This window comes from Teleopsis dalmanni, chromosome 2 (genome assembly GCF_002237135.1).
Source record: "Teleopsis dalmanni isolate 2A chromosome 2, ASM223713v2, whole genome shotgun sequence".
Lineage (NCBI taxonomy): Eukaryota > Metazoa > Arthropoda > Insecta > Diptera > Diopsidae > Teleopsis > Teleopsis dalmanni.
This window is the reverse complement of record NC_051847.1, coordinates 228,506,859-228,533,636: the sequence shown is the minus strand read 5'-3', so window position 1 is coordinate 228,533,636 and position 26,778 is coordinate 228,506,859. Positions and strand designations below refer to the sequence as shown.

Sequence of the window (26,778 nt, the reverse complement as noted above, 5' to 3'; positions counted from 1 at the left end):
AAATATATATTAATTAAACCTAAACATATCATTTTTTTAGATGTTTTTTCAGCTTCGATGAGTTCAGATTTAAACAATAAATTGCAATAACGAATTGCAAAAGAGCAATAAATTATGAATGGAGGTTGTTTTATATAGTCGTATCCGATTCTAACAATGCAAACAAAGTTTTCTCACCTTAAAAAAATTTTTAAATAACTTAAGGTTAACACTTTACTTTTCTCAAAACCACTATTATTCTTAATTACACATTTTAGGATTTGGGAACCTTAGGGCCTGTCTTTTAATGCAATATCACATCAATATCACATATCAATGTTAGTTCGAGACTAGCGTGACTTTTGTATTTCATGCGCTCTTAGTTCAGTCTCTTAGTTAGGAGAATTTTTAGTGCCCACTAACAAGCACTAATAAGTTATTTAGTTGTACTTATTACAACTCAGCTAACATAAATGAAAAGTTATAGTTTTCAAATAAAATAAAGATATGTTTTTGTTTTTATTTTAATAATCATAATTTTAAATTGTTTTGCATTTTAATATCAAGACTTGAGTGCAATTTCAACCTTAAATACAAAAACAGGCCCTGAGGAAAATTATCTAAAGGAAAAAATTCTTCAACATGAGATGAACAACTTTGTGAAAATAAATGAAAATAAATCAAGAATTCTATATTATTAAAATAGCTCCAAATGCAATAATATTTCTTTATTTAATAAAGATTTTTTAACTACATGTACGAGTATAAGTTAACACCTGCGTCTTCCGAATCGGGTCCTGTGCTTAATTTCATTACCGCAGTAATCATGCGATATTATTCGAATGCATGATTGCTACCGAACGGGACATCATCTTGTTTGTCTGGAAAAGTCCCATTTGGCTTCGATAGCTCTCAACTTCACAAAACTGTGCTCGTTTACATCTACTTGGGCTATTAACCGAACCACACGTTCGAAATTTATTGTCTAAATTTAATAAAAACACGGGGAACATACTCCACGTTTACATTATTAAAGGTTTAATAAAATTAAAATTATTAACTAATTCATATTAAATATAAAATTTAATAATTAACTTATATTACAAATATATTATTAAAGGGTTATTGATTCACCACTGGTGATTTATGCTGAATTTATTGCTATTGGTTTAAAACGAGAATATATGTTAAACACAGTATCAGCTAAATTAGCTGCTTGCATTAACAAGCGATGTAGTTATGCGAACGGAAGACGCTCTAGCCTTAACTCAATAACGACATCCGAGAATCGAAGGACGAAAAAGGACCAGAGTCGTTTCGTGCTCTACTTCGGCTAATCCTTCGGCTAATATATACACTATCAAACACAAAAACTGCTTTGAGCTTCTTGCTTTCAGTTCAATCTACATCTAAAACGCCTTTTGACTCTAAATGTCTTAATTAAATGTCAACTCAGTTAAAAATTTCGCGCTTCTCTGCTAATGGTCGCAGGAAGATGAGGTTAAAAGGCGGTGTACATGAGAAACATATCCGAAACATCTTAAAAATCGCAGCATCATGTAAACAATTATTGAAGTCTTTCTAGATAAATCAGTTATACTGATTACTGAATAACTCCATTCATTACACTAATCTCGTTGAGAAATAATATTAATTAAACTCTAATAAAACGAAGTTACATAGGAAGTATAAGTCTAGGTACATATCGAAGTTATGCAGTATTCTCTCTTTCTCTATCGAGAACTAAGTAAATAAAATTGTAAAAAGTAGATAAAATTGATTTTTTAAAGTAGTTTTTAGAACAGCAGTGAATTACAAGAAGAAAAATTTAATTTTTTATTATTTTAATTAATTGAATTTTTGGTTGATCATACAGCTGTTTCGCATATTGCCAAATACCCACCATCAGTGGTCTTGGAAATATTTCTTGTATTTAATTATTTGTAAATAATTTTCTGAGAATGCAAATACCAGGAATAGAACTCGTGTCCTGCCAAATTTGAAGCTCAGAGTCAGCGCTCCTTAACCAATTGACCCAAAGCCGTACTTGACTTTTATGTTCACACATTATTCCGGAGTTTTGTTATTTTGCTATGAAAGAATAAAAGAACAAATTCACTTGCTGTGTTTATATTAGAACGAAATCATAGACCATAGATTCTTCATATATTCTTTCTTATGTATAGAACCTGATCTAGGAACGTAAAACTGAGTTTTTTTTAATAAATATCAACTTTATTAAAAAATTTACTAAAACTTATTTTAAGGATTAGAAAAACAATTACATTACTTGCCGGATATAACTTGCAAGTGAAAAATTTAAATGTTTAAGATATGAAAATATTGTTTGTGTAAATATTATATTTTAGGTACAGACTTATATACAATAAATCTTAAATTTATGTTTAGTGATTTAAGAGAACTAACGTGAACCCCAATTGATCGGATGGGTGGCATGGCACATACAACCCCTTGACTTTTAATAGATTTACGTTTATCACAATTAATCAATATTAATTGTTTCGTTACCACTTTATGTAAATACAGATTCAGTATCCAACCTGTCAGAGACAAATTGATTGATATCCTTTGAATGTAGAAGACATTTGAAATATTATAATTTATTGCACTAATAATAAGTGAGTCATTAGTTGTAGTATAATTTGTAATTAGTAGTTCAAGATTGTTAAAAATCAATTAAAATTATCACTGCTTGGTATAATGAGTGTTGTATAAATAAGGAATTTTCAAACAATAACTTCGAAATTTATTAGCATTTAAAAGAATTGTGTAAATCTAAATGATAGTCTTTTTATCACTGAATAGTAATTGCTTAAGTGTTAAAAATGAAACAATAAAAAAAGATTTCTATTAATATTTGTGCTTCTGAATATTTATATAATTTTAAAATATTTTCACGCCTTTCCACACTTAGTCAACTTTCGACTTTTTATCAATGACTGAACTAATCTGTTGCTGAATTTTAATATCCATTAATATGCCAAACTCAATAGAATAAACAAAACAAACAACAATTTTTATTTAATTTATGACTTATCATCGTTTGGGGTTTAAGCTTTATGCAAATCGGTGGAATATGTAAGTTAATTTCATTTATCAGCGGCTTTAAGCCAACAAACTAAATAAATAGCAACAGAACTAAGAACGACAGTAACGATATTTGCAGGCAGTCAGGCAGTCAGGCAGCAAACATCTTCGCATCTGTTCGCATCAGATACAATAGTGGAAATCCCATACTCATTCCTCTTCACGGCGATTTTTTACGAAATCATTCCGGCATAGTTTGTACTCGCGTCAACACCGAATTTCATACTAAAGCGGCGCTTACAGTGGTGACTTAAATCTTGAATCTCAAATCTATATAGTAGGTAAATAGTTGGTAAAATGAAAAAAAAACTTAATGAGAATAAAATAAATATTTATGTAATAACTAACAACCAACATTGTTATTATAGAGAGTGACAAAAAATTTATTTCAATTTATATAAATTAGCGCACAAATTTGAAAATATCTGAGCTGGACTTACGTTAGTCGAAATCACTTATATACATTTCATATATGAATTTATATACTCTATTGCTGATTGCTGATTACGTATTAAACCGTAAGACGTAAGCCGATTTAATCTTTGTATTAACAATAATAATTAGCATTAAAATTAATATCTAAAATCACCGCTTTACCGAACAAATAACAGGTTCACCAATAGAATATGAAGAAAGAGCGACATCATCTTCGATTATTTTAATAATAATAGCAGCAGAATAATAATAAATTTATAAAACTTTAATTCGTTTTACTCTGTGTACAGTGTACAGTGGCAACAAAAAATCCGGAAAAAAATTGCTTTAAATATTTCAAGCTTTTTAAAAACCAAAACAAAAGGATTTTGATAATTCTTAGTAAAAGTACTTTCGAGCTCAACTACGGGATTTCCGCGAAAGGTGCTTTGTTTAGAGACACATTTTCAAATTCAAGTGTTCATAATTACATGCAAGTATTTAACGAAACGTGACAAGATTTAATTGAAATCCGCAAATATTTTCCCAATTTAAATAAATTAAATGAAGTCACCTTCAGGTGAGATAAAAGCAAAAAGCCTTAAATAAGTATGGAACCTTCTGTGTAAACGCGTCCAGTTTATTTGCGAACAATTTCGGTCAAAACCTTGTGCTAAAAAAACAACTACTGCAAACATACAGTGTTTTTTGAATTGATAAAATCATATCCACAGATTATTTAAACAAAACTTAAGTAAATATTTAAGCTCATCTAAGTATGTACTCGTATACATACAGATGTGTGTATATATCCAGATATCTTAAAAATAATTCTTGTTTGAACATACATTAAGAGTGAATTTTAAGCAGTAAATTAGTATATTTCTGGTTTAAATAAAAACCACAAATGGACATTAATATCTACGAAAGTGAAATAAATTAGATATTCGGAACTGCTCTATAAAAAATATTAACTAAATAATAAAAAACACTTTTTTGTTTTAATATTTTTTACTGCAAATCTTCCTTCTATGGAGTGAGCATAGATTAAATTAGAAAACTGTAAAATTAACTATATATCTCTTCAATAATAACAATGTACTCAACTTTTTTCTCATTTATATTTCCATTTTTTTTTTTTGTAAAGTTATATTATATTATTTGCATATCACATCATCACATATCTCGTCGATACACATTAATCCGTCCATCATCTTTTATACCTAGTGTAATTTTTTAATTATATTTGTCTTATCTGATGTCTCTGCTACTTATTGTATATATTATAATTTATTTATTTTTATTGTATTCAAAACAAAAGCGTTTAATATTTACAAGTACTAATTACTCTCGGCTAAAGCAAATTATACCCGGCTTCAAGTCATATACTGGCATTAACAGCTTTTCATTAACAAAAGCATAAACATGAGAAAAATTATTTAAACTCTTATCTCTTAATCGTACTCTAAACTTTGTTTTAAAGCATAGAATTCTTTTGAATATCTCTTACCAGAACTGATTGTGTCTTCATTACTTCACTCAGACGAATTTTCAAGGTGTCTAGTATTCTATCGCCAGCGTTTTTCCATTTTTGTAATAAAATTTTTGTTGCCAAAAAAATTTCTCATCACTTATTATGTATCCTTAATCTATCTTTAAAATGTTTACAGAATCTTAACAGATATTTTTAAACAGATTAAACACATTTTTATTATAATTTTTTGTTTAATTACATTTTTAATATTTTTTTAAACACCACCTTAAATACTTTCCGCCACCTTTCTATTATAATTTTCCGTAAATGATTTTTCGCCAATTGGCTTGCTTGCTAATTGCTTTGAATAAATTAATTGTATCTGCTTTACTGATATTTATACTGTAGCACGTGCTAATAAATTAAAATTTTAATACATCTCAAAAACTGAATTTATTTATGTAAATTAATAATAAACTTGTTTCTCTCTACGCCCCTCCCCACTTCAAGTTCTCTAATCACATTTTCTCGTATCATCAAAACTTGTTCCCGAGCAGGAGTGCGCAGTTGTTATCTGCATTTAGAAGTGCATTAGTATAGAAGTGCATTAGTTTTGCAAAAATTAATTTGACACAAATCCCCTTTACATATAAACAGCTTTCCTAAGTATAACGGAAGTGCACCATATTTAAATTCAATCAAATTGAATTGATAAGCAGCGCTTCCTCGACATAAATATATATGTAAAAGTGTCACTAAATATTCCGAAATTAATTAAACAATGACATATAAACACAATGCCACAATAAAAGTCAGATACGGATACGGCATTTAGGTCCGCTGCTGCATAATGAACCTTAGGAAAGCACTTCGCTTTCTATCACACCTCATCCGCAAGAACTCATACACCGCGTAGAATCCACACTTAACTCAAGGAATGGTAGATAAGCTTTGCGGTATTTCATTTCAAAAATACCCGAGTGTGTTTTTTATGATTAATTATTATGAATTAATGAATTATTATTAAAAAATTTTAAGCATAAATTTTTATAATATTTTTTCTTTCTGTTATTTATAAATTTAATGTGATTCACTTTTAAACTAAAATATTAAAAATTTTTTATTTTTTCTACACAAAAGTCTAGATTCTTTCGATTTATATATATATATAAACTATCAATGACTATTTTTAGCTCAAATTTCAGCGGTATTTGCTGATTCTATTCTATATTAAAGTTCATTTCTATTGGATTTATTCTATATCTCCACTCATTCATACATTCATATATAAAGATCGAGAAACTTTCTGATACATTGGGCTTATCATGTAATGAGAATGATTGCCAACATCAGTAAAGAGATGTGGCACTAAAGACTTATTGTTTTAAGTATTTCTACAAATCGTTACATTATAAATTATATAACGTCAACATTTTGTTGTTGTATCTAACTCTCAATCTAAAAAAGAGCCTGAGACACTCGTATAATAAATGCTCTACAGTTTCCTCTGCGATTTCGCCATTAGCTTTCATTATCAAGTCTCTACTTGTGATAACAGAGATTAGCAGGTTGACACTATGTTGATAGCAAAGCCTCTATCATTTTGTGGGAAGCCGTTAATAACCAAAATTATGCACCTATTATCTAATAGGTGAGTTTACACTGGAGTTATTTAATAGAGTTAATCAATTTATTTTATTAAATTAATATTAGAAATTAATTTATGAATAGTATTTGAACACCTCGGTAAGCTAAACAGCTTAAAGCGCTTGATTTAATCGAAATGATTGAGCACTTATTATTATATTGTCCCAAGGGTTAGTCTTATGTTGAGCCTTTTCCGAGTTAGTGCATCTGTGCACTTTTACTATATGATGACTGAGGGATTTCTACAAAGTCCCACATATCTCACTGACTAATTTGAGTATTCTTCATAATCTTCGTTATTATTCAATGATTGATCTAAGATCTGCGTACCGCCCCGTGCGGTTAGTGATTACTCTGAGATTAAATAATGCTAAGTAGGGCAGCCGTCGGTTTTCGCATATAGCTTCAGAGTTCTGGCCCTTAGAGAGATATATGTCACCACTAGCCATAATTTGGCAGTTTTGGGATATGTTCACCCGCAAAAATATATAAAAAATTGATCAAGGGTTAGTACCGTACCGAAAAAGTGTCGATATAATGATTTTTTAAACTATAACATATTGCATATTTTACATAAAAACACATTAACTTAAACCAATACATGATAATAGTAATCTATACAGTATAAATAGTACTATATTAAGTGACGAGTCCACAACTATCAGTTTTGAAGATATAGCACTAGTATAAACAAATTTAGGAAAATGGAGTTAATAGGTAATTTTAAATGAAATTTATTCGTTGTGTTTTTCCCTCAATAAATTATGTTTGTTACGACCCTGCACGATTCTTATCGGAATATGACGTTTCTTATTAAGTAAACTCTGTGCTTGACCTTTTTAAAATTTGTTGTTTAGACAGTAAAAATAATAAAATTCACAAATTCAATTCAAAGAAATACAAGACTTTAATAATATTTACTCATCAACGACTTGGAAAGCCCTTAAAAAAATTTTTATATTATTTTTATATTATAAATGTTTTTGTTATTAATCGTTTTTGTTTTTTTACTTAAATATTTTTCTATGTGAATTTTTGGAATGTTCTTAGAATTGAGTTACGATTATAGAATATATAAATACTATAGAATAAATCATTGAAATCTTTAAGGAACTTCTAGTAGTTGTAAACATTCTGAAATATAATTACCATACGTGTTATTTCATCGTTATATAAAATATTCTATCTGATATCTCCATATATTTTGAGGAGCAATACAATATCAATAGATTGTAAATATTTTTGTAACAGAATGATATGGTCGTATTAATTTAAATTCCCTAACTCTCATTTGCAACAAAAAGGTTTAAACGCTTACCATATGTTAGTACCAGTACACCCCAGTATTAGTAACCGGAGTCAACCAGCAAATAAATAATTGTCAGTAATTTCGTTATGTACAAAGTAATATAAGCGATTAAGTATTATTTAGTCGGATATTTCCCTAAAAAGAAATATAACTTATTTGTACATTTTCTTCGCAAATCCACATCGAAAAAAGAATCACCCCACGTATGTTGTAGAGTACTAAGCTTATTACATTGAAATGAAGCACTCATTTTTAGTTAATGTGATTAATATATAAGATTTTTAGAATCTTAAAAAATTTTTTCATTTTTTAATTACTTAATATTTTGACAAATTCTTTTCCTTTGCTGTTTAGGAAATAACATTTCAGTATGTTTAATATCAGAGTGGCAGTAATGTTGGTTTATATGTTCTGCTTGGTGTTAGTAGCGAATTGCTATGGACTAAATCCATCCAATCCATTAAGGAACGACATTGAAGTTGTTTACCAATGGAAAGTACTTGAGTACGGGTTTCCAACCGAAACTGATCGTCAAACTGCCATAGCAAATGGAAATTTAGTAGCAATTAATGGAGTGCCAATCGATGTTATGCCTGTATATTGTACGTTAATATATGAGAAAAAAAATTGTAAAAAAATTATAATGTATTCATTTTCATTATAGCAAAATCGAACTCCAGACTATTTGTTACAATACCACGGTTCCAAGGTGGAATACCCTATTCACTAGCCACGGTAATTGCTCGTAATCGTGGAGGCCCGATTTTACAACCTTACCCGAGCTATGATTTGCACAATAGTCATGGAACAAATTGTGATGGCATCACATCGGCTTTCAGAGTTGCGGTTAGTAAATGTTTAACCCTTATTAATATCAAAGAATAGTACACATTAGAGGATTAAACACTTACACCTTTTTATTTGCAGTTGAATGAATGCAATCAAATGTGGGTAATCGATTCGGGCATAATTGGCAGTGAACAAATGTGTCCACCACAGCTGCTGCTGTTTGACTTAAACACAGATACACTATTACATCGATTTCGTTTTGCTAATAATACTTACATACCCAGTGCTTCGTTATTTATAACGCCCGTTTCGGTTGTAAGCGATCCACCGCCACGTGGAACTTGTAAAAATTCCATGGTTTATGTGGCTGATGTTTCCTACCATGGACTTGTGATATACAATTATGCACAAAATATGGCTTGGCGTGCAGAAAATAAATTTATGTACCCTGACCCTGATTATGGCACACATACCATTGCTGGCGAAAGTTTCAATCTCATGGATGGCATATTTGGTATGGCCAGCGATAAGAAAAATTTGTATTTCCATCCTTTAGCAAGCAGATCGGAGTATTCAGTGCCGTTAAGTGTATTAGATAACCGTGCTAATTGGGAAAATAATTTAGAATCTTCACCAAATGAGTTCAGATCATTGGGCAAAAGAAATAGCGAATGTGCTGCAGAGGCAATTGATAGTATAGGAAATATCTACTGCGTCACACTTAATCCAATCAAATTGTTAAGTTGGAATGTTAACACACCTTATCAAGCAAAATATTTCCGAGAAATTCCTGTAAGACCAGAACTTCTTGAGTTTGTAAGTGGAATGAAAGTTGTGAAAAATAATGAAGGCAGAGAGGAACTGTGGATGATTTCGAATAGATTTCAGGTAAAAAGTATTTAATTTTATTAAAAAATATATTTAATATGATTTTTATTTCAGAAAATTGCAACTGGCACCCAGAATCCAAATGAGATTAACTTCCGCATATTGAAACTCCCACTTGGAAATCTACAGAATGGTTTCGGTTTTAATGCACCCAACGGAGACTTGCATAACAAATTGGTTTTTAATTAGAAGTCTGTTTATATTCTTTTATTTTAAGTGTATATTTTATTTTATCTAATCTAAGTTTTATACATTAATTGTCAGCTATAATTTAAGCACAGAAATTCCAAATGTTGCTAATACCAATTATAATAAATAATACTTTACATATTTTTTAACAATAAAATATTAAAATTATTAAGAAAAATAATTAAATTAAGAGAGAATACCGGATAACAAGCATATATATATACAAATGTTACTCAGTCTTATAGGTAGGTACTCATGACCGCAACGAGTTATAGGAATTATGCACTAACCTAAAGCAAAAAAATTTTGTCAACTAAATGTTGACTTTGTTTACAGTAAAAATTTGGTTAATGACCTACCAGAAAAATGAATTATCACTTTACACCCAAATAAAGGCAATAACACGATGTTAGAGAAAAACAAACCAAATTAAAAAGAGAAAGTATGAATGACTTAGCAGTTTAGAGAACTCGCCCACTTGATCCGAAATGTCAAAATTTGGCATAGTTACTCGTAAACTACTTTAAATGTCAGCGGAACACTAACTGGTTCAATCTATGCTCTTTGCACAACTATCCGCATATAGTATCTTCAATTCCAAAACCAAAGGAGAAGAGTGTAGATCGATAATGAATTACGGCATAGGGTGCTGCGTACGCTTATTGCACCGGTTCGGGTTTGTTTACATATTTGCTATATTTGCTATATTTGTTCTTTTAATTATGTATATTATTTTATCATTTTTATTCATTCGAAAGTTTGAATAAATAACCCAATCTGGAGACGAGTTTAAAATTCGTATATCTCATTTAAGAATTTTTAGTACAAGTATAAAAGCAACATTTGCCGAAACCAGTTCACTTTTCTAATTGAATTGAGAGGAACAGCAACAAACTTTTAAAAATACCAAAAATATAGGCAAACCCAAATATTCGCTGGAATAAGTATGAAAACTTTTCAAATATTTCGTTCAGTTCGAGCTCTGAATTGATATCGCGAATATAGCTAAGCATTATCACCGCTGATTCCCAAGCAAATTGAGTTAACTGATTAAACCTTTTAAATTATCACAAATATTGGAAGTGCGCACTATGCTTTTTAAAATGTGAGTGAAAATAATAATAATAATAGAATAATGAATTAATTGCAATTTATTATTAATTTTTAAAGAAAAATATGTTTACCTACGTGTTTAAATTAAAAATACAACGCATCGAATTTCGCAAAAAATATGGGACTTGAAATGAATAATTTGTTTAACAGAGTAGGATGAACTCTTCGGGTGTCATTAAACCTAAACTGCTTCAAATTAGTGCAACAAATAAAATTTATATAAAAAATAATTACGACTAAGTCTAATAAATCATCAAGTAAAACAAAACAACTTTCAATGTTTAAATATAAAATGAAAAATAAATATATTCAGATTTATAATGCATACAATATCATAACGAGCGCATCTCTTAGGATCAGTAAAATCCTCTTCCTTAAGACAGGCTACCTTGCCCACATCTATTTATGGCACACAATACCTCAGGAATTTTACTTGAAACTATTGTGGATACAAAAAAACCGTTTAAATTTTTTGTATTGGGTATTTACGACTATTTTAATTAAAAGTTAACTAACCTTATTATACAAACTTGACTCGAAAAAGTTCCACATAAACCCAACTAAACCCTCGACAGATGTGGAAACAAATGTGAGTGAATATCTAAAAATGATTTATAAAGATTTTTCTCAGTGCACAAAATTAAAGAAAATGATCTCTTTGTCTGAAATTCTAATTTCGACTTCCTAATGTAAAAATAGGAAGCTGGTTCAGCTATTGATGAATAAATCTAATTATTATTAAAAACTAATTGTTTTGTGATTCTGTTCACTATTGTTGTGATGGAATAAATATGCATTAAAAATACATTTCATTATAAATAAAGAAATGCTAATAAAGAAAAAAAATATATTTACTTTTTTCAATCATTCTATAATTAATATGTTTTCCGAAGTCATACATCAATGTGTACCGCACCTCAAACCGCACCTCAGTTTTCTGATATATCATAGTGCTTTTATATTCTGTGAACTTAACTTTAAACGGTGATCGTTATTCCTTTTACGTTTTGTCTTGATGATTAGCTTTGTTAAAACCATGAATTCTTGGCATGTAATCCATATAAAATTCCTTTTTTAAGATTAGAAATGGAAGCAATTGGAACACTGGCAGTATCTTTGCACTATCGTAATTATTTTCACAAATGTGTAGCAACAATTGTCATTATCCATACAAAATCAATACAAAAATGCTAATGAGATTCGATATTGTTAGAGTAAATACTGAATAAAGTTCGTTTTAAGTTTCTAAGTCCTAAAGTCGTTGGTAAAGTTTTTATTGTAGTTTCCCAATAACTCCAAAAATATTCTACTGTCTCCTTTTACTACGACTACATATCATCTTATTTATGGATTACAATGTTGACCCATGTACTAGATATTGTGTATTTTTTAAATTAAAAATCATAATATAATTTGATTAAGATTATTAATGATTATGATTAGCAATGATTATTAGACATAAAGTTGCCTATGACTAATAGATTAGTTTATTCGTGCATTTTGATGCCCTACTGTTTGTTATCTTTTGTGGTGTTCATTCTATCTGAGCTTTCTCACGAAAATGTGTCGGAAATACTTAGCTGTGGTGGATAGTGACTTAGGATGCCATTTTTATATGTGTTGATAATTTGTAATAGAATTTCCACAGAAAGACTACTTCAATTAATACTTCTCCAGATAATTACAGAAAGTGAAGCACGGAAAGGGGCTTCCCTCCTTTAACCCATTTTTTCCTACAAGTAAGGTAACATGACAGGTTGTCCTCAGAATTTAAATACTGCTAGAGTGAATATAATATTGGATATCTCAGATATCCCCTTCTGCAAGCATAAATACTTTACAAAATAAAACAATAGAAAAGTATCTATACATCTGACTTTCTACAAACAGAAAAATGTCTGAATATTTTTTTAAGGACCAATGATGATTCATTTTTTTTCTTTTTTTGAATTCATTAACAGTTTTTTATAGTAGTCTTTACAAACGTAATACGCTCTGTTTCAACTTTTTCTAGAAATATTTTTTTTGGAGATTTTATATATTCTTATTTCTTAAGAAAATTCTTAACGAATAAGGTACAACGCCATAGCTTACAATATATCTTATATCTATATCTAAATATCTATATCTATATTGAACTTATTTTTGTTATTAACCCCTCAGTTACAATATATTGTTTATAATTATGCTGATTCTGGTGATACTCTTTAATAACGTATCAGCGCACAATCCGTCATATTCATATTATCCTCCGAGTAAGCCTGTAAGTAAATATAAAGAACTAATAAAGATTTATGAAGCAAAAAATTTGGAATTTGGATTTCCCACATTAAACGAAAGAATTAAATCACTGAATAATGGCAATTACGATCCTGACAGTCCGATACCAATCGATGTTGATGTCTTCTATCCAGGTATATTTGAGAAATTTATCGTCTTATAGGAGTACTAAAATTTTTAATTATACCTACAGGCAATAACAGAAATCCTTACGTATTTGTTACAATACCACGCTTTGGAAAAGGTGTACCCTATTCGTTAGCATATCTCACAGACGTAATAAAACCAAACGGTACTGAAATACAACCCTATCCTAGTTACGACTGGCATGACTCTCATGGTGCGGACTGTAATGATCTGACTTCGGTGTATCGAGTGCAGGTAAGTTAAGAACTTATGTACGAGTATTACATATAAATATCTACCACATTTACTGTAGATTGACGAATGTGGCCAAATGTGGATCTTGGACAGCGGTGAGATTGAGTTTCAACAGCACTGTCCACCACAAATTGTTGTGTATGATATAGCCAAAAATCGCCTTGTTCACCGTTATCGCTTACCAGAAAAAGTTTATAAATCAAGAGTTAGTCGTTTTGTTACTCCATACGTTGATATATATGATCCACCACCACATGGTTATTGTAAGGACGCCTTTGTTTATATGGCAGATCCAACAGGTGCTGGTATTGTGGTTTACAACGTACGTACTGGTCGCTCTTGGCGCATTGAAAATAAATATACTTATCCAGATCCAGATTTTGGTACACACACAATTGCTGGTGAAAGTTTCGAATTATTGGATGGTGCTTTCAGTTTCGCAGTTACGCCGCGTGGCTTGCGTCTCCGCCGCTTCTTATACTTTCACTCATTATCACATGATTTGCAAGTTGCAATTCCGTTGGATGTTGTAAATAATGAAACAAATTGGAATAGTGGCATTAGCAGTGCATTGGATCAATTTATAAAACTCGGTAGACGAGGAGTTCAATGTGCAGCTTCTGGTATGACAAATCAGGGCTATCTCCTTTGCGGTCTATTGAATCCTATTGGTATAATTGGATGGAACATACGCACACCGTATATAACACAGAACCGCTTACTATTTGCGGAAAATCCCACCACGTTGCAGTTTGTCAGTGGCCTAAAAATAGTAAAAAACCCTAATGGCAAAGAAGATGTATGGATGGTCTCGAATAGACTGCAAAAAGCTTTTAGTGGCAGCATCGACTTTAATGACATCAATTACCGCATTCAAAAATGTGGGGTTGATGAATTATTGCTCTACAAGCAATGCAAGGAATAATGCTCTTAACATTTAATATGGTTAAATGTTAAAATAACTTGTATTGAAATTTTATATTATTAATGTAATATTTAGGACAATAGTACAATATTTAGTCACAGTTTTTAATTTTTTATAATAATTTAATTATGATATCAAGTAAAAATTAAAAATACAATAAACCCTGCACATGCAAATGGTTTGTGTATATGCTAATAAATGAAAAAACTCATATTTAATATTAAATCAAAATATTTGCGTATGGCAGTTCTATAAAAGTCAGCTGTTGACGGAAACCGTATCATTGTGTTGACGTTAGAATAAAAACATTGAAACATTCCGCCGCAATTATATTCTGCATTTCTGTAATAATTTTTAAGTAATTTAATAATCAATTAATTTGTTAAGTACAAATATGACTAATTTAATGCGCTGGTTGATGTACTTGGGATTTTTTGCAGTTCCTTATGTTGCAATTCTCACTGGAACCATTAAATCACAAGTGTTTGAAAATTTTATGTTTCATATTCAAATACTTCCATTAGTTTTATTATTTTTATTTGGAGTAAGTCTATCATAAATTTAATTTTATGCAAATTTAATCGTATTTTTTAATTCGCACCTTTAGTTATATTCGGCTAGCACTGTGCTTTACAGGACGCTTACTTTTAACGACTGTCCAGAAGCTGCAAAGGAACTTCAAAATCACATAAAAGAAGCTCGAGAAGATTTAATAAAGAAAGGTTTCAAATTCCGAAATTAGTTATTGACGTATTTACACATATGAAAATGAAAAAAATACACATTAAATTACTATAATCGCATTGTGCTTTGTATATTTTCTTTTAAATGTTTAGAAATAAAAAGTCGCCTGAAGCTGTTTTTTTCAGCTCTTTGTTATTACAGAGCATGAATGAATACAATAGCTAAGTGTAAAAGACTATTTTTTTACACATACAATACAATAATTAGTAGTTTTACTAAATTGAAAAGTTGGACCAATCAGCTAGGACATTAACATATTGTTTACAAAAATAAAACTGCGTTCTTGACAATTTCCACAAGCACCACATTATAAAGAAACTGATTCTTTTGTGGTCTACCTATACTAAAGGATAATTCTCTGAACATTATTTCGACATAGAAATTCAACAAGTACAAGCACCTCTGCTTCGATAAAATTAGAAAAAGAATAGATAAATATTAAAATTACATTAATTATCATCTTCAATGACATACGGAAAAAAATTGATCACTAATTTGCTATGGTTTTATGAACAAATTGGGTTTATCTTGAACTTAGTTTATTAAACAAACAAATGCATTTCCTCCCTTCAACTAAACTTTTGCAATTAATAGGATTGATGGAACTGATAGCAAATAATAGTTAATTACGATAGCTACATTAATTTATTTAAAAGTGATGATGTGCAAATTACCGGTACTAATGAAACGCACCAATACAAAAAAAATTTTTTTATTATAATTATTTATATTATATTTGGATTATTTTGCTCACATACAACTCAAATTATGAATCATATATATTGACAACTATTCATTGAGCAATTATTCGTACGCGTGCTGCTTGAGTAGTATGCACGCGACTAGATTATGTACTTCCAAAACAGAATAAGAACTCTGTAGAAACTGACGGAATGAGAACATGGAAGAGACATTCAATTTTTTATTGCATCATTGTCCACCACTCTTTACACAAACAGTTAACCCTTCAGGAGATGTCAACTTTGAGGAATTTAGTACAGTCGATTTAATACAATATTTAGGATTTGTCATTGAAAACGAATGATTTACTGAAGCTAGTTGAGATGATCAGATAAAACCCATAAGAGTATCACAATGGGACTCTGCTTATTTAAGTTTCTATATTCGGATTGACTTAAATACCGAATAAAAGCACTCTTAATTAAAGTTTCTTGCAACGAATTCTTCATCAATTAGTATACTTTTTAGATATTTTATATAATACGATTTACAACAACTATTTATATGAAGTAGATTTACTGAATTATATAACAACTTTTAAAATTCTGCTTGGACAGTTTTGTATAATACTATTTCAAAATAGTTTAAAAAACTCAGTACGCTTTTTTTATTAAATGGAAAGTCACGTATATTCCGAATGATTTAATATATAGTGTAATTTATTGTATATTCAAATGCCAATTATAGTAACAATATTTTTTGTTTTGAAATTCATTGAACTAAATGAAATTCTAATATTGCATGTATTTAATTTAGAATTTGAAAGCTATCATTTAATGGTTAAATACCTTATTTAAGTACTTCCATTTCATAATGTGCGAAGTTCAACTTATTTTAAAAAAATTTAATACGAGCTTATAGGTAATTTCATCTATCACTGCTTATAGGTTAAAAAATTTGGTCAATGTCAAATAAATTTTCAATTATTAAAAACATTTTATATTTTTCCCATTACATTTGTGACCATCTTTTTAACGGCATGTATTCTTTAGTAGGAGTTGTTTCCAGGAACTATAACAAGTCATGTAGAGGAATACAAGTTATAAGTATATTTATATATATGTATATATTTTTATATATAAGTATATAATTGACAATATAGTTCACTTAAATACTAATTGCATCAATTCAGACCCATCTTGCTGAGCAAACCTCTCTGCACACTTTGAAGTATTTAATATATATTATATATTTTTATTATTAATAAAAATAATTTATTTCATAATTATTTAAAACTATTCAAACCTTCTCATAAATTGCAAAAGGAAACCGGTAGACCAGACTACGGCTGTGACCCGTCAGTAAACCTACCACAAGACAGATATCATTAGAAAGCATCTCAATGAGTTTTCTAGATTTCTTCCTAACAAACCTGGTCTAACAGGCATAAAGATGCCTACATATTGTTAAGTCGTCCCCAGAGCTTAATAAATGAAAATTTCTTTTAAATGTTTCAAATGATTGACTGAGGCAAGATGATTCTTAACGTTAAAATCACTTCCTTCCTCGAAGATGTAAGTTGAAGATTTGTTAAGAGTAAAGATGCACACCATACGATATTTTTAGCAATTACATTTGAATTTGTAAAGCTTAAAGCGAAATCCTTAAGAGACATTGCATGCGTATTTGTATAATGAAGAGAGGCCTATGTATATTTATATATATATATGGCTATTTATAAGTTTATGAAAAATCAATCCGCAATACAAATAAAAAAATATAGTCTAGAAATGTAATTAAGCAAAATTTTATATATAAAATTAAAGTACAAATTTATAATAGTAAAGCTTAAAAGTATCTTAAAATATTAAAACTAATAATAAAATCTAAAAATATGTAACTGAAATTGTACAAACACACCTAATTTTAAAATGTTCAAATGTAAGTTTGGTTGTCAGTTTTTTCTATGTTGTTATTGTAGATCCTCGTGGATCCAGTTCCGGGTGAAGAGTAAGCAGAGCTCTGTTTACAATGTCAGCAATGAAAAATTATTAATTAATACAATTAAAGCTTTTTAATGATATGAAATATAATACACAATTTACATAATGTTTTTATTGCTGAAATTATTATTGCAAACTTATTTAAATACATAATCCCTATCTCTTAGAACAGCATCGATTGGATTGGAACTGTGTGATTACATCATCGATATCGTTTTATTAGTTATAGGAAGTTATACTTGTGGATTCATCACGTGTATTTCAAATAATTATTTATAATAGTAATTATTCATAAATATATATGTAATGTGTTTTTTATTTCATTTTATAGAATAACATTTTTTTTGAATAGATGAGTTGAGAATATTTGTTATTTTATTCGGTATTTCTCTGTATGTACATTTTAAATTAATATGGTTCTATCTTTTGTGTATTCTTAATTAAAACTTAAAGATTACATAAAAAATGTGTGTTTTTTTAAAAGTAAACAGAAGAAAAAAACTAAAACAACTTTACGGCATAAACAAAACAAAAAACAAATGACGAATATTATTATTTTTGAACTCTCGGCCAGAACTGTTCATAAATACAGAGATACTTAAAATTTTTATTTGACTGTACTCGAATGACTGCAAAAAGCATAATTAATAGGTACAGTATATATCTTCCAACCGCTATTAACTAGTTTGAGTTAAGTTAGCTTCATAAAGGCATGTTCAGTACTTCAAACACTAAAAATATTTAATAATAATTTTTAATAAATTTTTAACTAATAATTTTATAGTGAAAAATTATTTATTTTAATTTACTTTTCGTGGAGATCTATATAATCAACCAGACATTACAAAGATTCTGCAAATGACCTTTAAGCTTAATTACTATTTGAAAATACTACGGATATTAGGGTAAAAATACAAATCAATGAACCAATAAAATCAGTATTTGTTCCTTTATGTGAAAACATTTTTTTATTAATTTCAATTATAATAAAACTAATATCTCTACAAATTTAAGCACCGTTTCAACAATGAATACACGCCTTTAATATTGACAGTGATATGCACTTGATTTCATTTTTACATACCTAATCAAATTTGTGAGTATATTTTTATTTTGACTTAACAAATAAAATACACAAGATTAATAAGGCATCCGTCTTACATGGCAAATCTATCCATTTTACGTTTTTAAGATCACAAGTTCAGATCTTTCACATAGATACTCTAATTAAACTGCACCAATACTCTCATGCAGAAATACAACTGCACAAATACTGGACTGCATTCACATTGCATGGAAAGTACAATAATTTTGTAGCGATTTGGTGTATTTTGTATATGAGATATTGAGAATATGCTTCGTAAACACTTTTTTTGTCTCTATTTAAGATATTATCCAACAAAAAATACGTCGGGTATGAGTATTGAAAATTAGTTTTCTCAACCCATAAACTGAAATCTTTTCACCATATACATAAAATTTTCAACATATTAACCTTTGAACCTTTAGGTATTGATTTCGTAATTATTATTAATATGTCATTATAAGTAGCGACATATAGTATATCCTAAGAACTATCTGATGTTTATTTCATATATCGTAGTCGAGAAGTACAATTAAAAATACTTTTTAACCAAGTGCGAATAAACTCGCATAAGTCGCCTTCTATTATTATATTGAGACTAGTTGATTCAGTGCACTTGAGCACTTTTACTCTCTATTAACTGTGAAATTTCTTCATAACTCCTCTTTACGCCTTGACTGGATTATTGTTTATCACTTCATCAGACTAAGCAATAACTGACCTCAGATCTGCATACCTCCCCGAGGAGTCTATATTAATTCTGAGATTCGATAACGCGGTATTGGTAAGCCTGTCAGTTTTCGTAAATAATTTAAGGGCACTATCCTTTATGTGTATTTTGATCGGATTAATCTTGAGGTCCCTAAGGATGTCATTCGTCGTAATGTACCATGGTACCTTGAACAGTCTTGTCAGAGCCTGGCTTTGTGCAATTTCTACATCCATATAGAAGTGACGGTCGAATTATTTGATTATATATAAGCTTCCTATTCTTAGCATTGAAGTTTTCTTTTCTGAATAGCGGTTGGAGGTGATGAAGTCGCATTTTGTGCTTCATTACAAAAATTAAGTGCAGATATAAACGGTATTCTAAACTTATTAACATTGTTTATATAAAGGTTTATGTAAACTTTTTCTAATATATACACCTTGTTTTTAGTACAATTAGTCCGTATTGTTATTACATATTCAACACATTTTTGTGCGAAAAAATTATATAAGTTTTTCTGTATAAACCGTTTCAATTTTACAAGCAGACTACATCTACGTATATTATAAAATCAATTGGTGTTATACCTACTAATTCGATGTAAAAATCAATTTTTTTAAATATATTAATATCAACTCAGCAAATAATATTTTTTCTCAATGCTTATGACAACTAAATATACTTGTTAATGCGGCGTAGCGCAACACAGGTTTGAAGCTTTTTTCGGAATAATAAGCGCAGCTTTAAAAACTTCTGAGAGTAGCTTCGCTTTCAGTTTGTATTCGATCGTCACCGAGGAACGTACGGGTATCTCCACAATTGTCAAGCGCTGAAATCGGTCTTAAGTTAAAAAAATAAGTAAAATCAAATAAAATAAGAAAATTTTATTGTTTTATTGAATTCAGTATTCAATTCTGTTCACAAACACATAATTCTCTTGAAAAAAGTTAATTAAAAATTCGACAGTCGTCATGAGTCATAAGTATTTCTGTTTGGTCTTAGTATGCATAGCAGCTGCAGCCAGTGCTGTCAAGGTAAGAGTAGCGGATACGTAAATACTTAATCGTGTAATTTCATGCGGGCACATTGGGTTCATTGGGTATTTTTAAATGGAACAAAATTAAAGCTGAAACTGCCATAAATATCCGAAAGAAAATTGGTTTAAAAACCACATTAAGTACGATGTATGGTGTGCTTTAGATCGCAAGCTATTTTAAATTGATTTTCCATAAATTCAAAAAATTTCCTACAAAAATTTATTCGAGAAAGCAACAAAATGCATTTGTGCCCTTTGGGGTCCAGATACATGTATGTGGCATCGATTTAAACTAGCTACGAAGGTATCAATCTAGAATATGTAAGTCAAGTAAAAAATTTAAATTACGTTTGACCTCAACGTGCATGCATTTCAACCTACTACTCCACAATCGTAGTCGCATTCAACACTTGGCCAATGTATTTCGAGTGCAATGAACTCTTTTATGGAACGGTATTTATTGTTTTCAACGCATTTCGAATCTTAAAATACAAAAACCACAGAGAAATACAAATTTGGGCGTTAGCCACTGAAGCGAAAAGTTGTCTCACGTAGTGCCTAAGTTAGTTCCTCCGTACACAAGATTAAAGCGTTTCACGGAAAACCTGAAAGCAAATTAATTAAATATCAAATTTTGAATATTTTGCTGGTGTGTTTTTAATGATATGTGAAATGATAAATACTGAATTTCTAGCTCAGTTTGCTGCAATCAGATGTGTATATGAGATACTGATGTATCTCAAATTGCTTAACTTGCATTTTTATTTTATAATTTTCACTCATCTTACAACGCAAGAATTAACCAGTTTTCAATACAAATACTACGTACACACAAATGCATATACATATACTTCAATACATACATAGATATACTGTTTGTTTACAAATTTATTCTTATGGTTGTGTACAAAAAATATTTATACTCGTATAAATAATAGAAATAAAATAAAAAAGTTATGGCAAATATTTTGATACTTGGGTACATATTTCAACACATTTATTAACTAATAGCGGTTATTGTTAAATAAGAGGAGAAGCGGAGAAGCGGAATTACACAGAAACAAATATACTTCTACAGCCCTTTGCTTGTATCTAATTTTTTGATTCATACCAATAGTATATGGAACTCTCATTACAATCTAATAATACATTTACGAATATATATACAATAAATATATGTATCGGATTAGTGTTACCAAATATAGTAGGTTTACCAAAACCATATAGTAACAAAACCCGCGATAACTTTTGTATCACCCAATATACAGTCAGGGACTAAAGCTTAAACACCCTTAGAGTTTAAAGAAAAATAAACATGTCACTAAAATTGTAAGTGTGCAAGCATAGCGGTTAATTTACAAAAACAAAAAAATGATGTGGACAATGCAGGCAATGTATTGACGTACTTAACAGCAGGTCCAAGGTAACTCTAGTTTTGGTTTCCGGGCGCAAGTGAGCTAGATACACTGGGCGCTTTCTCTGTGGAAATTTTTGGCGACATGCAAAGAGGAAGTGGGCTCAAAATGTCTCTAAAGCCAGGTCAAGCGGTTTATGGCCAATATACTCCAAATTTAAAACCTCTCACTTTGTACCATTTTTTGTCAACAGGCAAAGAGGAAGTGGACTCAAACTTTCTCTGTAGTCAAGCTGACTTGGCACACAAAAGCAAATCAGAAGTATCCAGATTAATATTTGCCTTTTAGTTTTTTTTTAGTATCTCCATCTCCATGTAGTGCATGTTTAATGGCGATCAAGGAAATCACATCAGAACACTCGTTCTGTCTGTGTCTAAGCTTTTCTAGAACCACGCTTAAACTTTTGGGGATCCCCAAAATATACTCGGCGATATTTACAATATTAACTTTAGACAGGCATACATTTATCATTGTTTCCGGCTGGTTCTATCATGACCATTCTTCTACCCACTATAACGAGGAATTTCGGAACCAAAACGGTAGAAACGGTTTGAGAAGGATTTATTTCTCCATTCACTTCAGCTAATTGGTTAGAATTTCTACTTAAAATTACAGAAATATAAAACATAAGATTTTGTTGGCCAATATAAAGTTGAAGACAAAGCAAACTGAAATCGGTATAGGACTTGCGAACTATAAAATTTTCAGGGAAAGTTAGGCAAAGACAGAAAGCGATTGTATTTTGGGAGTCTGTTAAAATGATTTTGAGTTTCATTTAGATTTTATTGTCCTATTGGGTCCCTTTTCATTATTAAATGTTACTTCGATCACTCCCTAAGGTAGAGCAGAAAGCCAGAACTAAGAAGACTTTTCAAGGTGCCATGGTACATTAGGACGAATGACATACTCAGGGACCTCAAAATTAATCCGATCAAAAAATATATAAAGGATAGAGTCTGTTACAAGCTCCTCGGGAAGGTATGCAGATCTGAGGTTAGTTATTGCTTAGTCTGATGAAGTGATAAACAATAGTCCAGTCAAGGCGTAGAGAGGGGTTATGAAAAAACTTTACAATTAGTAGAGAGTAAATGTGTTGAAGTGCATTGACTTAACTAGCCTCAACATAATAATATATTATTTATATTTTGTTAAAAAAAATATTTTTTGAATATTTTACATTTAAAAAAATAATATTTTAGTCGTAATATTACAAAATAATTTTTCCAATATAAGTAATATTTTGTTAAAATATTGAAAAAATTTTCATTTGAAATGAATGTTTACTTTTTTATTTCATTTTAAATAAGCACATGCAAATTAAAACTGTATTTACTCCCACAGGTACCAGTTACCATCTATTATGAATCTCTGTGTCCAGATAGTGCTAAATTTATCAATGAGCAAGTTTATCCAGCTATGAAAACTGAACTAAAAGACCACTTGGATATCACATTGGTGCCCTTCGGAAAATCACAGGTGCGCGCTCAATTTAGCTAAACTCTATTTCAGTTTAGTTTACGTAGCTTTCGTGTGTTTATTTTGCATAAATTTGTGAATTTCTGTTTTTTCTTCCGAATTTCTCTTTACAGTATTCCACACAGGGACCTGATGTACTATTCACATGCCATCATGGTCCAAACGAATGTTACGGCAACAAGGTGCATGCCTGCGCCATTGAACTCATTCAGGCAAATTCTTATCAAACTGAATTCACACGTGAATCGCTGACTTTGGACTTCGTAAATTGCATGATGAAGGTAGGCAAAAATTTCCCTGATAATGTTTATCCTGGCGCACGTTGTGCACGAGAAAATCATATAAGCACTTGGGAAAATATACAACAATGTGCCAACAGTACCGATGGTAGCGCGCTATTAAAGAAACAAGGAGATGCTACAAATAATTTCCAAAATCCTTTAGTGAGCGTTCCCACCGTTGTCTTCAAACAGGTAATTGCATTTTAAGATCACATTGTATGACATATTATTTATTTTTTCTATTGTAGCAATATGATGCTAAAGTAAGCGAACGTGCACAGTCCGCATTTCTCCAAACTGGCTGTAAATATGTGCCTCAACCACAACCAAAAATCTGTGCTGCTCCTAATGCCGCCAACAGCATTTCCTATATGTCGATCTTAAGCATTGGCTTATTCTTGCTTTTAAGCAGATTTCTTTAGATCAATTATTTGATTATCTCACCTCAGCTTATAAACATTTATTAAGCTCATCATCCGGCTTGTTTTAGTTTGGATTTTGCAATCTATCCGTCCATGCTTCTTAGCGCTTCTATTTCAAGAGTTGTGTTATATATAGTTATATACTAACATGTATCAATTAATTAATTAATACATAATAATAATAAAAAAACATTTAATACAATTCACTTTAGTATAATTATTTCATTTTTCAAAATTTCAGTGTTTCAATAAAAGACACTTTAATAAAATAGGCCCTGAATCAAAAGGTAGGAATATTTAAGTTCACTCAAACAGAAATTTTCTTCTATTGCACTATTTTTTTTTTTTTTTTCGTAGTTAAGTAACCACCTCTCTGATGATATGGAATTCAAAGACTTACATCTACTAACAACAAATTGTATGCACGCAAAGTGAAAGTACATACTGTCTCCCTCTTCTGGTTGGTTAGTCAAGTGTTCTAGATCAAAGATTCTAGATTCTGTTTGACTATGCGAATGTCAAGCTAATTATTAAAAATATTGCCGAAATATGTGTAATAAACACTGTGTTATAGAGTTTTCTGTATCACCTATTGCTAAATGCTAACATTTGATACAGGACATTAAAGAACTATTTGCTATTATTATTCATGTAGCTCATGTCGTTTCAACGCTTATGCAAAAAGTGTGAATTAAACAGTAGTAGTGGATTCTGATACTTCCTTACTTACTTACTTAGTTGGTCAAGTAGCCTCCGCCAGCCAGCCCGTTTAGTTGCTTGCTTTCACCAGTTGGTAGTAACGAGAATCCGAAAATACAGATGTCCTCTACCGCGTTTTCCACCTGCGGGTATCGAATCAAACACCTTTCTAGCCGGAGCACTTTCTTCCATTCGCACGACATGACCAATCCAGCGAAGCCGCTGAATTTTTTTGCGCTTAACTATATGAATGTCGCGATACAGCTCATACAGCTCACCATTCCATTTCATTCGATAATCGTCGCCAACGCGTAGGGGACCATAGATCTTCCGAAGAATTTTTCTCTCGAATGCTACCAATGCCTTCTCATCACTGTTGATAATTGTCCAAGTTTCTGCACCATACAATAGGACAGGCATGATAAGAGATTTGTAGAGTGTGATTCTGATACTAAGCTTAATTTTACGCTTACCTAGTTTTTTGTCATTGAACAAATCTTTTGTCATTGCAAAACTTCCGAACTGCCTTAATAGTTATTGGATAAGTAAAAGAAAACTCACGATATTATTATTATTTAATACTTGAAGTTAAGAACACATGTGGTAAAAATTGAAATGATAATAGAGCCTGTTACTTTTCAAATATATCCTTTGCCATTTCTAAACTAACTACCTTAAATTACTAATGTTTTTAATTACTAAATCAATTTAATATGTCAAAATAAAAAATTATAACAAAAAATTAACGTAATTCATACGTAATCATTACGTAAATATACCGAAATTGTAAACAGATTTCAATAAATGTACTAATGTTCTACGAGTGACTGAGCTTCTAGTTACCAAGAGCAAACAATAAACAATTGTTACGATTTTAAGTGATTAAGGAAAATCACTTTATTAAAATCGTTAACAGGAAAGCAATATATGTACAGCTCATGTCATAACATTTGATGGGTCACTGGCAACGCACCTGTTTATCAACAGAAATTTCTCTCCCGATAAAGCTATTTACTATCCACAGCAAAATGAACCAATTCAACCATCAGCAGTTCTTTGTGATTAATCGTTGAATAATTGCGAACATAATTCCTCCATGATTGCTACTTAATAATTATTAACTTTATCTCTTGATAAACATTCTAGTTTTGGTAAACAAACTACCAGATAACTATCAATCCAAAATAGAGCAGCCCTTTCCTCACCAATAGGAACACTTAAGCATGTTAGAGTGCAATATGCAATATTAATAAATTTAATTTGCGTCCTCCAAATCTGGCTTGCGACATCAACTTTGGTTTATCTTTCGCTTAAGGACTTTATCGGCAATTGAAATAAATTATGACACAAATTTGTACATATGTAGAAGTATTTCTCTATATACAGACAACAAATTATGTCATTTATTCAGTACATATTGTTTTCACATGTATTCAGCTAATTTACATTTCACATACTTTTACGCCTCCACTCGAATTTGTATTTATGTATAAAACAATTAAATTGCCAAAGTTCAGTAAAAGTATAACTTTCCCCGTTTTCAATTTAAATACATTTCTTTTGAACTACTTTATCGGAATCTCAATCAGGATTCCGTATTATAAATACTCTAGAGAGCTATCAAAATAATCTAAACAGAATCCTTAACATCATTTACAAAGATACAATAGTTCATCAATGAATGCAATGTCAAAAACAACTTATATTCAAGTCCATCAAGTACATACTAACG

The 26,778-nt window shown here is 30.2% G+C and overlaps 4 protein-coding genes across 6 annotated transcripts in view; all 4 read left to right on the top strand.

Annotated features, from left to right (window-relative positions):
* Positions 1-14,586, top strand: part of LOC119676896 — a 41,260-nt gene extending 26,674 nt beyond the window's left edge. Inside the window, exons 8-16 of the mRNA XM_038088164.1 lie at positions 1,100-1,212; positions 8,357-8,533; positions 8,596-8,777; positions 8,859-9,608; positions 9,663-9,785; positions 11,486-11,499; positions 13,074-13,324; positions 13,384-13,571; positions 13,630-14,586. Coding sequence (XP_037944092.1) covers positions 1,100-1,212; positions 8,357-8,533; positions 8,596-8,777; positions 8,859-9,608; positions 9,663-9,785; positions 11,486-11,499; positions 13,074-13,324; positions 13,384-13,571; positions 13,630-14,496 — 2,665 coding nt within the window. The 3' untranslated portion in view covers positions 14,497-14,586. The remainder of the gene's footprint in view (positions 1-1,099; positions 1,213-8,356; positions 8,534-8,595; positions 8,778-8,858; positions 9,609-9,662; positions 9,786-11,485; positions 11,500-13,073; positions 13,325-13,383; positions 13,572-13,629) is intronic.
* On the top strand, positions 3,106-9,919 carry LOC119678163 (major royal jelly protein 3-like). Of its 3 annotated transcripts, none has more exons than XM_038089856.1 (5): positions 3,106-3,364; positions 8,286-8,533; positions 8,596-8,777; positions 8,859-9,608; positions 9,663-9,919. In XM_038089856.1, the coding sequence occupies exons 2-5, from the start codon at positions 8,302-8,304 to the stop codon at positions 9,795-9,797; spliced, it is 1,299 nt and encodes a 432-aa protein (XP_037945784.1). In that variant the 5' UTR covers positions 3,106-3,364; positions 8,286-8,301; the 3' UTR covers positions 9,798-9,919. The 3 variants fall into 3 exon arrangements, with proteins under 3 accessions (XP_037945784.1, XP_037945783.1, XP_037945785.1); XM_038089855.1 differs by having other exon boundaries at positions 3,106-3,368; XM_038089857.1 differs by lacking the exon at positions 3,106-3,364 and adding an exon at positions 3,878-4,081.
* Positions 14,587-14,804: 218 nt separating the features above from the next.
* On the top strand, positions 14,805-15,450 carry LOC119678165 (dolichol-phosphate mannosyltransferase subunit 3). The gene is made up of 2 exons (XM_038089858.1): positions 14,805-15,040; positions 15,104-15,450. The coding sequence occupies exons 1-2, from the start codon at positions 14,891-14,893 to the stop codon at positions 15,236-15,238; spliced, it is 285 nt and encodes a 94-aa protein (XP_037945786.1). The 5' UTR covers positions 14,805-14,890; the 3' UTR covers positions 15,239-15,450.
* Positions 15,451-20,472: 5,022 nt separating this feature from the next.
* On the top strand, positions 20,473-24,549 carry LOC119678162 (GILT-like protein 1). The gene is made up of 4 exons (XM_038089854.1): positions 20,473-20,751; positions 23,510-23,644; positions 23,758-24,117; positions 24,174-24,549. The coding sequence occupies exons 1-4, from the start codon at positions 20,689-20,691 to the stop codon at positions 24,345-24,347; spliced, it is 732 nt and encodes a 243-aa protein (XP_037945782.1). The 5' UTR covers positions 20,473-20,688; the 3' UTR covers positions 24,348-24,549.
* Positions 24,550-26,778: the final 2,229 nt, after the last annotated feature.